This window comes from Anopheles stephensi, chromosome 3, assembly GCF_013141755.1.
Source record: "Anopheles stephensi strain Indian chromosome 3, UCI_ANSTEP_V1.0, whole genome shotgun sequence".
In the NCBI taxonomy this organism is placed as follows: domain Eukaryota; kingdom Metazoa; phylum Arthropoda; class Insecta; order Diptera; family Culicidae; genus Anopheles; species Anopheles stephensi.
This window is the reverse complement of record NC_050203.1, coordinates 38,298,338-38,309,127: the sequence shown is the minus strand read 5'-3', so window position 1 is coordinate 38,309,127 and position 10,790 is coordinate 38,298,338. Positions and strand designations below refer to the sequence as shown.

Here is a 10,790-nt window from a genome sequence, read left to right as displayed (position 1 = left end):
TGTCTACAACTGTATCGTTCGTTCGGTTCTGGAATATTCGTGCGTAGTCTGGAGCCCAACTACTGCTTCTTCAATAGCTCGACTTGAGGCGATTCAACGTAAGCTCACGCGATATACCCTACGCCTACTTCCCTGGCAGGATCGCAATAATCTTCCTCCGTATGCTGCGCGGTGCCGTCTTCTAGGCCTGGAGCCTCTTTCGGTTAGAAGACGTAATGCACAGTGCTCTTTCATCGCTGGATTGCTAAATGGCTCTATCGACTCATCGCATTTGTTGCATCGAGTCGATATCTATGCACCATCCCGAACACTTAGGGCTAGAGAAACTCTACGGCTCGCTCAACCCCGTTCCAGCGCTGGTCGGTCTGACCCTATGTTCAGCATGTCGGTTGTCTTCAACACTGTTTCGGATTGCTTCGAATCCGACATCTCAACTCAGTGCTTCAAGGAACGTCTCAGCTTTTGACGTGGCCGCAGTGAATTGCGATGACTATCTTGTTTTTGTTATGTTTTTTTTAAATGAATTGTTATATCTTAATTAGGCCACACGGCCCGTTGAAGATTAAAATAAATAATAATAATAATAATAATAAATTAAACCGCTTCCATGCTATACGTGAGCTGGGTGTGATCATCGACTTCAAATTATCCTTCATTCCCCATTTCGAAGCTATTATCGCCAGGTCATTTGGGTATGTTTTGGGTCTAGTCCGTAGACTCTCATCAAAAATTCACGATCCAATGTGCCTTAAAGCGCTTTTTTGTTGTTTAGTTTGCATTCATCTCGAACCTCGCTGGTCTAGATTTCAAAACTGGAACAGGTGCAGAGATGGAAAGTACTCGGGCGATTGCTGGGATTTGCGGTTCCTCCTTATAATGTCCGGTGCCAAATGCTTGAACTTGGATGCGAGACGAGATCGAGCTCAGGCAATGTTCATTGGTGGACTGTTTGAGGGCATCACTGACGTACACCCTTCACTCCTTTCCCGTGTCCCAATATACATTCCCTTCGCTCCCTCGCGTTCCTAGCTGATCTTACAAGACGCACTAGATATAGATCCAACGACCCGTGCATTGCCCGTCTTCGTCGCTTGAACAGTTTGTTCCACCTCTTCAATTTCCATTCCGCCCTAGTCACCTTCCCCTTTCTCAAGATTAATTAGATTTAGACTTGAGGTCAGTCAGTCAACCCGCAAACGACTTCACAGGAGGGAGTTTGACCATCAGCACACATGACCCGTCGCTTAATGGGAAAGACAGATTGTTCCTTAAACAAAGTGAGATAAAAAAAAACTCGAACGAGCACTTCTTCTTTTATTAGAGTAAAATGCGTCTTTATTGACAGTATCTCGGTGAAATCTTTGCTACTCTAATGACTTACTCGGTTTGACTCACTTAGGTCGAAGCGATAGCAGAAACTATAGAACAAAAATCATACAATTACTAACAAAACCCAAACAAAAACCACAACAAACATACGCGCTTGGCTCGCTTGAAGGCATATCTATGTAAAACACAAAAGACAGTAGAAAACCCTATGCACAGTGGAAAACGTTAAAAACTAATAGCTGACTGGCGATGGCGATACGCTGGCTAGAAAGAAATGCTCGCGACGATGAAAACGATGTTGATGATTGTATACTTCTCCGCTATTTACATCGCTACTGTGTCCCAACGCACGCACACAGCGATCGTTCGGTGGTTGTTGGACGATGATCATTGGCATTGGCTCACGATTTGGTAAAGTACGACTGGTAAACCATTCCGAGTGAGCTGGCAGCGAACCAGATAAAGCAACTCCACCACGTCGCGAACCCAAACAGCCCGCGATACACATCTTTGGTGAAGACCGACTTTAGGCTTTGCAGCGACAGCTGGAAGTTTTGGGCAGTGGTGAGTATGTTTTCTTCCACGGGCAGCTGCTCTCCTTCCGGAGCAATATCTTGAAAGTCGTGCGCTTCAACGGCCGCTTTCTCGCTCGCCATCGTAGCCAGCATCGCCCTTTCGTAGTCCAAATCGGCGGAACATTCGTCCAGCGGAAGGGACTGCTTCAGCACACCGTTCCACGTGTATTCGCCGAGCGTTTTGTACATGAGGGCGAAGAACAGGCACATCAAGATTGGTGCCACGTACTGCAGTGTGACGACGCAGAGGTAGTAGAAGATGGATGATATTTTCTTCTGCAGCTCCACGTTCGTGATACGGCCCGCTTCCTTCTTCTGCTCCTCGACACGGTCGTACGCTAGGTTGAGGTAGGCTTGCAGGTAGACGGGCATCAGCATGAAGCGTAGCACGACCGCAACTACGACCGCAGCGAGCCGGATCGTTTCGAACGCTTCCGTCGAGAGGCTGGAAACGGTGGAAATGAAACGATTAGTTGCTGACCTCGGCTCGATAAGGGAGGACACGCATAGTCTTACATCGGTGAGCTCATGCCTGAGAAAACGCGTTCCGTAAGGTAATCCCGGGCGAGCGGTTTGATCCACAAGACAACCAACAGGAATGGCATCGCGAAACTAACGTTCAGGAGCAGTTTCAACCAAAGACGATCTTTGCAGAACCTAGCAAAGAGGGAACATGTGTTAGCTGCATCGAACCGCCGGATGTGTGGACTATGGGCTTACTTCAACGAGTCCCAGTGCATACGAGCCATACGCAATCCGGGGAAGGTAAACAACGCTCCAAGAATGCCGCAGCTGACGGCAATGAAAAACTTTACCACAATCTTCGATGCAGGACCGCTAGAATGAGAGGAAACGTAAGCTTACAATGTCTCAGGAAGACAGGTGTGTTGAGACACGTACGAGGAATTAAGCCCCTGTCCCTCCAGGAAGCTCGACGCGCTTGTGTTAAAGCTGTGATATGCCTTATCCAGACCCACTTCTAGGGTTTGCTCCGGTACGATCAGTATGATCATCGCGATCAGCAGGTAGGCGAGCCCTGTGACGATGCAGGTCGATCGTTCACCGATTGATTCCTCGCTTTTAAAGTATTGCACCGTAAGGGAGGCAAGCAGTTTGCTGGATGGGATAATCTTGTTAAGGAGCATTCAATCTCAACAGTTTTAAGATAGTAAGACGATTTTTCGATTGAAAAGGATACAAGGCAAAAAACACAACCAGAAGGCACCACAGCATGCTTAGATTGATCTCCTCCTTGAGTGGATAGATAGAGTGGTAAACCTAAAAATGAGCAAGGAAGCATTCCATTAATGCCAACGTTCTGGATGCCATTCGTTCCACGGCTTCGTACCTCAGAGGTAATGTAAACGATTACGGAGTATAAACTAAAGTCGACCAGCCACTGGTACTCGGTGTAGAAGCGTAAATGCACAATATCGTACGGTGAGATTGGAATCGAGTCTAACCGTATGTCCAGGCTGCGTGGTATGTGGAATGTCGAGGATCTTTCGCCATTCGCCTGATGCCCGTTCCGTTTGTCCTTTTTCCCTTTTCCACCCGACTTTTCGCGCGGCACACCCGACAACTTGCGGAGCTCATCGTCCGTCGGATGCAGGTAACGCGTTAGCCCGGTAGAGCAGAGTATCCATTTCGCTAGCGAAAAGTGTGGACTCAGTTTCTGGATCACGCTGACCATGATCAGCGTGATTACTAGCTGTGCGCCAAGAAGTGCCTGGAAAAGGACAGGTACCAGGATAAAGAAAAAACATCAAATTATCGCAGTTGATCTAATTCATTAACATCGCGCTTCACCCGGATCGTTCAGCCGGTATTAGGCGCGCCCGAATGCATCGAGGAAGCTATTAATTTAGCACTAATTATAGAACCATGCTGCTGCGCTAAAAATAGGTCAACCGATTCGGGCGTTTCGTAGGGTGCGAGCCTCCCCCGATGTTTCGGAACGTACCATGGTGTGTGGCTGTATCTGTGTCCCCTATCCCTAGAATTGTGCGTCTGTTAGTGATTTGAGCTTCTCGGCATTACTGATGACTAGCGGAGGAACGCGTAATGACCGATCCCCGGTGCGAACACGTTTTCATACACAATTTCACTGCACTCGGGACGGGTTATTTGAAGCTTCTTCACGTAACAACCACTTTACTGCGGTAATGTTTTGATGTGACTTGGATGACAGCTAGCGGCTTTCGGGAATGTGTGTGGACAACGCGCTTGGCAGGTTGTTAGCAGAATTTTATTTATAAATTAATTAAAATAAAAAAATAGAGCACGAAATTAAAAAACTAAGCTAGAAAAATAAAGTTTTATCGTTTATTGAAAATATACAGACAAATTCAGGTTAGATTAATCCTACTTCAAGTACTCAAACCAGATGTAAACGGATCACACAACTCGACGAAACAACCTAACGACTTCAAAAAATCCGTTGAAAATATTAAATTGCCTGCAGAAGATGTTCTATAAGAATACATTTAAGCGAATCAATTCTGCTTTAAAGAGCTTTTAAATACACTTAAATAAATATTCACTATGGCATAATAAATGTATGTGTCATTGTCATCCATTTTCTTTTTAACTTATTCCCAAATAGCCAAATCATCTTAAGCAGCCAATTTTAGCACGCTAAAGATCGCTGATCTAATACGTCTTTTGCAGTAGATAAGCAGCGTCATAGTTCCTCGTACTCTTAACCGGGCCTTAAGCAGCTTTCGTACATCGAGCTGTTAAAGAAAGTTTTTATCAGCTATTTATTTTCATGCAAAGCATCTGTTTTCAATCTGCTGATCTTGGATTTCAATCTGCTGATCATCTTCCGAACTATAATTGTCGGATATATCGATTGGAATATCGATTATCTCACAGTCGTCTTCGTTCTCAAATATTTCACGCATAATTTAAGCATGCTTTATAAAACATTTTTCCGATTATTGTACACACTTTCAACACATCTTTCCACACAATGTTTTCCTGACGACGCAAGGCAGAAAGCAATGTTCTATTGACATAATCCTGTAAACGAATTCGCAATACGGCCAGGCCGTTCTTTATGAATATAAAAAAAATCCTGTAAACGAACAACTTGAAAGGCCATCTTTCACTCTTAAATGGCATAAAGTTCCATGAAGTACCGCATGCTTCTTAATAAGCCGCATACTTCGGATGAACACTATGCATGGTTTATAAATAAGCCTCATAGTTCTATCGAGTTCCATGTGCAAGTAGAAAAGCTTCATAGTTCCATCAAGTTCCACAAGGTCTTTTTAACTTGCCTCAAAGTTCGGCGGCGGTACGTTTTTTCTTTAAGCAGCGCTCGAGCAGCACGATAGTTCGATTTCATTATTTTTGGCTATTTGGGTTAGACCATACAATTGATTTGCCTGCACCGTTGCCAGCAAATCCAATATCTGGGTCATAAAATATCCAGTGCATCTCAATTTAGGCCTACTAAATAGGTATTTTATACGACAGGATCGTGTTCAAATCCCATCTGGACCGTTGCCCCGTAGTGAGGACTGGGTATCCAACTACTTGGTATCATTAAGTCTAGTTAGCCAGAAATGGCAGACATGACCTAAGAGGTCGTTAGGTCAATAGGGGGTTAGGGGATCGCTGCACAATAGTGAGATAATCGTTCAGGTAATATAACTCATCATTGTAGCGGCTCCACTTAAATCCTTCTAAATACTTTCCGCTCGAATGTGGAGTTACTCATATAACTGCTGCAGTGTTAATAAATAATGAAATATTTGAATCAATATACAAATTAACGCTACGAACAATGAAACAAATGCGGCTTTACTTTAATAAGAAGCTATTTCTAGCGAGTTTATTTCATATTCGAAATAAGAAATATTGCCAAATGACGATTACAATATGTAATGTGTTCGCTTGAATACGTTCATTTACCGAGTTCACGATTAAATGCTTTTTGCCATACGAATGACGAGCCTTCGTTGCACATGTGATGAGGGCCGCCAATGCCGCACAATCTAATCTTTCACCGGGTCCTATACACCGAATCGATAGGGCATCAACGACCTAGAACTCGTTTGTTTTCCTAATTGTTCTAAGTAAATGCATCGCGAATGGAAAGGGCACGTGCTCCCACGAACGGATGCAATAAATAAATGAGCTTTAAAATGCCGGAAGAAACATCGGAAAAAATCAGGCAAAGGTAAAAAACAGACATGGAGAGAAAGAGAGAGAGAGTGAGAAAAGGTGGCGAATTTCTAAGTGCGGCGAGAGCTTTTGGTCACATCGGAGGGGTCGATCGCGTGTCGCAAATGTGTCCTGCTTAATGCATCAGCTGTTCCTGCTTGTACACCGCGTGATAAGCGTTACGGATGAGCGCGTACGGGAAGCATGATTCTAGCAGATCCATCGTAAGGAATGGTGACTCCTGCACAATCTGGTCCAGCAGCAGATAGATCGATTCCCGGTTCTTGATCGCCTCCTTGTCCGATTCCTGGCCGAGGCGCAGCAACGACGAGCTGGCAAGGGCCAGAAACTCTTTCATCCGATCCTCGATGTCGTTCTGCCCGCAGATGGTAAACATGGCGCCGAATATGTTGTTGATCGCGACGGCCATGCAGTGCGTGTTGTTCGTGTGCGCTTCCAGCGACGCCCGGTAGAAGGAGTTTTCGTTTTTGGCCAACTTTGGAATGCTTACCGCGACAAACACCATCAGCAGACAGATGTTCAGATGGTCGCTCTCGTCCGGTTCGGACTTTTGTGCCTTCAGGGCGTTCGAGAGCGCGGGATCGACTTTGCACTTCAGCCCGGCAGCCGACGCCATCTCGGACACCGTCTTCAGCGGATCGCCGCCCGGCACGTGCTCCTGGAAGTCCTTGATCGACGAAAGCAGGAACGGTACGCGCTGCTCCAGCACGTCCACCAGCGCTTCCTGGGCCAGCTGGCGGAAGCTCAGGATAACGCCGATGATGGTCATGCGCTGCAGCAGATTGTCGACCTGCTGCAGCCGCTTGAACTGTTCCTTCATGATCTCCGGCTTATCAAAGTTGCTGCGAAGAATCATCAGCACCTCCTTGTTCTGTACCACCAGCCGCTTCAGCTCCTGCACCTGATTAGCGATGTGCCACATGAGCGATTCGTTTAGCAGCTTTATACCGTACGGTCCGATCAGTTCCGCCAGCGCCCGCAGCTCGTTAAAGTCGGAAAATTCCTCCGGATTGAAGGGAATGTAGCCCTCGGGCGATATCGATACGAAGGCTTTCTGGTTTAGGGAAAACACGATGTTGCCTCCACTGACCTTCCGCAGCAGCGCATCCGAGTACCAGGTGTTGTAGAGCGCGGCGATCGTCTTCTCGCCGTGGCTATCCTGTGGTTGCGTTTGCTGCAGCAAGCAGTTGTTGAACACACGCGTGATGTCGATATGCACGTAGTTCTCCACCGTCTGCAGCACGTTCATGTACGCCCGAACGGAAGCCAGCAGCTCCGACGGCTTAGCAATCTCCGACGTGTCCGGACTGTACATGACCATACCGACAAGTGCGCGCGAAAAGCGCGTCTCCAAATGCTGACACAAGTATTCCCGGGGAGCAAATGCGTACTCCCAAACGTTCACCGTCGGACAGTAGTTGATCGCATAGCAAAGCTCCGTCAGGGCCATGTGCAGCTTGTCCATTGTGGTAAGCAGCTCGCGTGTCTTACGATAGCTTTCATCGCCCGGCCGTCGAATATCATCCATGTGCTTCTTGTTCTTGTCCTTCTTCTTGCGGTTGGCGGCCGCCGACAGGATCTTCGCACAGTGCTTCGGCAGAAGGGCGTCTGCCATCATGCACTGTTCGTCGCAGATCGTCGTGATGATGTTCTTCGCCTCCTTAGCCATCTCGTCCAGGAACATGTTCACCACGGACAGGGACCGTTCGCGAATGTGATGCCGCTCCTCGGGACACATCTCGTGCGTACAGTTCTGGAAGTGGCTGCAGATCAGCGGGAACGCAATGATGTACCGATTCTGGGCCGGAAACTCCAGACACATGTGGAACTGGTCCTCGAACATTTTGTTGTAGAAGCAAAAGATTGACAGATCGGACGTCTCCACCAGCGATTCGTCCAGAAAGTCGACCATCTTCGTGTGGAACACCATCGAATCGAGCAGCCGGGCTAGGTCGGGGAAGTCGGTAATGCGTACGGCCGATTTGGCGCTCATGAACGTTTGCAGCCGGAACCAGTCGAGTCGGAAGGCGCGAAAATCGAACACCTCGTTGTCTTCCACCTGCTTCACCGATAGGCTGGTGGCCGTTTTGTACAGCGACGACAGGATGATGCTCTCATCTTCCGGACACATCTGCAGCTGCTGCATCTTATAGTTCAAATCGATTGCGTCGTACCCGGACAGGTACTGGACGTAGTAGCGTTGCATCACCTGGCTGTACTTGCGTACCAGCGCACGCAACTCTTCCATGTGGAACAACAGCTCGGGCAGGTGTCTGTCCACCAGATCCTCGGTCGATTTACCCTTGCTCTTCACAACCGGCGGGTTATCATTGTGTCGCAGTAGCCACAGGATTTCGTCGCGCGCATAGCAAAGCCCAATAAACACGAGCAGTGCCTTCGGACCCAGCAAACCCGGCTGATCCGTCATGATGAGTGCCAGCTCCTTTAGTGCCGTGCGCAAGAATTTGCGCCGTTCACGGTGTAGCAAGGCCGCCTTCTGAATGGCCTGGTTGTAGCATTCCTTAACCTCCGAGATGCGCTTCCCGTAGCCCTTAATGCCCTCGAAGTTGGTCTGCACGTACTGATGGATGTAGATCACCTCATCGCGGAACAGCGCCACGACCCAGCTCGAGTCAAGGGCCGAAATCCACATATTGCTAATCAGCCCCGGCTGCATAAGTGCCTGATGGTTCAGCATCAGCCCGAAAATCACCCACCGGTCAAGCGTTTCCAGCGATATGTACTCGCACGACATCGTGTCCGTTTTGGTCGCCTTCAGCAGCATCGCGGGCGTACCGATCAGGCTCAGCACCTGCAGCTCGCGCCACTTTTCCGCACTCAGGTTGCGCATGGAGTAAATTTTCGTCAGCGAGTTGATCGCACTACCCAGCAATTTGTTGTGCGTAATGAACTCTTCGGCCAGCTTCTTTATCGGCATATCGTAATCGATGATCATTTGGCCGAGGCGCGGGAATGCCTGGTCGCTCTGGCTGTGCTGCATCTCATACGCAGCATTGAACAAACCAAGCACCGCTTTGCGATCCTCCACGCGGGACAGTAAAATCATAAGCGACACGTACGTCGTCACCAGGTCGAGGTAGTTCTTGGTCAGCTCGAAGTTTAGCGTTATGTCCAGATGGATCTGGAGCGCATCCATCGTGGTAAGAATTTCACACACATTGTCCTTGAAGTCGAGCAGATCGACGAAGGTGTAATAGTACAGCGAAAGCGATTTGATAATCTCCGACTTGATGCTTGCGATCGCGGTCAACCCTTTGATGTCGATGTTCGGGAACCGCTTCACAATGAACTTTATCGACGATTCTAGCGACTTTTCCGACAGGAAGCCGGGCTTGGATTTGGTGTCACCGCACGCTTTCTTGATGTTGTAAATGCGCGTCAGTATGCCTACGCCGCGATCGTTCAGTATGATCAACTTTTCGGCGATCTTTTGCTGGTTTGGATTTAGCTGGCGTGCCATGGTTACGGTGTTGTTGCTACTGTTTATGCTGCAAACGGGTCCGCTTTCATCCACCGCCTTCTCTGTTAATGCATTGCTGCCTTGCTGCTAGCTGCGTCGACGTTCGTGTGATGATGCGCCACGCACAATATGAACCTGCAATGGATGGAATGGAAAGAATGTTAATCAACGGAAACGGTAGAGGCAGTTTAAACCCAATAACCATTGGACCGGGAAGTGGACGGTGCGTGCGTGCCTGCCCGCAGTACACTGAATTTAATATTTTCCCCTATCCGTTTTCGCCTTCGTTGCACTGGCCCGCGACACGTACTGCAGCCCTCAACAACTGCATAACTATTTTACTCATCATGCACACGGCGGGGGATGATTCTGTTTGCTTTTATCGCTCGTACCGCTGAGGAGTCATAACTTCCCGGGAGTGGTAGAGGAGGGAAGCAAAAACTGGGCGAGTCCATCGTGAGCGTTTGTATCACGGCAGTGATGCCACATTTTCACCCAGTATTTACATGATCGGTGCTATGCTTTCAAGAAATATCGAAACAAACTATTACCTTTCACGTTTAGAAACACTTTTTATGCAAATTTACTGCCTCTGGCATCAATAAAACACTTTGTATTTTCCGTATTTTCGCTCAGCATCCGTGAATGCTCCACACAAACACAAACGTCATGAGTAAAAAAAAAACGCTTGACGTGTGCTGTCAAACATCGGCAAGCTTCGGTTCGGATAACTTCGTGTCGTGTGAAGTGGATTTATTAAACATTAGAGAGATTTTATCATTGATAACGTGGTATAGAAATTGGCCGTGATATTTTAGAACTTAGAAAATTTCTGAATATTTTGCATTAATTATTGGAGGTAACGTGAATGACCAATAGACGTAGTAATTAACCTGTGAAAGGCATCGCTGACGGCAGCGCCATCTATTGGCGAATTGTGATGCTGACGGTTGTTGTCTATGCTACAATCACACGTCGCAATGTATGCGATGAATTTGTGGAGAACAACAACTTAAGGAAATCCTGATTAAGAAACATATTCTTATTTTCCCTTTTTTATTTTTACGCGGAAGAAACAGCGGCAGATTTACGGTACGAGAACGAGCCACGGGATCGAGCTGAGCCGTGGGGGAAAGTTCAGCTAGAACCTTGAACTCACAAAAAAAATCTTTCCGGTTTCAAGATTTGAAGTGGTAGAGGCCTGCTTTTTG

The 10,790-nt window shown here is 47.5% G+C and overlaps 2 protein-coding genes across 3 annotated transcripts; both read right to left on the bottom strand.

The window, feature by feature from the left end:
- Nucleotides 1-1,302: 1,302 nt before the first annotated feature.
- LOC118511856 (transmembrane protein 161B) lies at nucleotides 1,303-4,086 on the bottom strand. The gene is made up of 7 exons (XM_036055402.1): nucleotides 3,868-4,086; nucleotides 3,253-3,633; nucleotides 3,103-3,182; nucleotides 2,805-3,020; nucleotides 2,625-2,741; nucleotides 2,421-2,561; nucleotides 1,303-2,349 (listed from the first exon to the last, which is right to left on the bottom strand). The coding sequence occupies exons 1-7, from the start codon at nucleotides 3,868-3,870 to the stop codon at nucleotides 1,731-1,733; spliced, it is 1,557 nt and encodes a 518-aa protein (XP_035911295.1). The 5' UTR covers nucleotides 3,871-4,086; the 3' UTR covers nucleotides 1,303-1,730.
- Nucleotides 4,087-5,713: 1,627 nt separating this feature from the next.
- Nucleotides 5,714-10,269, bottom strand: LOC118511854 (membrane-associated protein Hem). 2 transcript variants are annotated; one of them, XM_036055400.1, is made up of 2 exons: nucleotides 10,131-10,269; nucleotides 5,714-9,714 (listed from the first exon to the last, which is right to left on the bottom strand). In XM_036055400.1, exon 2 carries the CDS (start codon nucleotides 9,577-9,579, stop codon nucleotides 6,214-6,216), a length of 3,366 nt encoding a protein of 1,121 aa, XP_035911293.1. In that variant the 5' UTR covers nucleotides 9,580-9,714; nucleotides 10,131-10,269; the 3' UTR covers nucleotides 5,714-6,213. The 2 variants fall into 2 exon arrangements, with proteins under 2 accessions (XP_035911293.1, XP_035911294.1); XM_036055401.1 differs by lacking the exon at nucleotides 10,131-10,269 and adding an exon at nucleotides 9,782-9,887 and having other exon boundaries at nucleotides 5,724-9,714.
- Nucleotides 10,270-10,790: the final 521 nt, after the last annotated feature.

Excerpts from the sequence above, each read along its gene's own strand:
- LOC118511854 (XM_036055400.1), bottom strand. The coding sequence starts at position 9,579 with ATGGCACGCCAGCTAAATCCAAACCAGCAAAAGATCGCCGAAAAGTTG.
- LOC118511856 (XM_036055402.1), bottom strand. Across the intron at positions 3,183-3,252 it reads TCGTTTACATTACCTCTGAG|GTTTACCACTCTATCTATCC; the intron begins GTACGAAGCCGT and ends GCTCATTTTTAG. Across the intron at positions 2,742-2,804 it reads GGACAGGGGCTTAATTCCTC|CGGTCCTGCATCGAAGATTG; the intron begins GTACGTGTCTCA and ends CTCTCATTCTAG.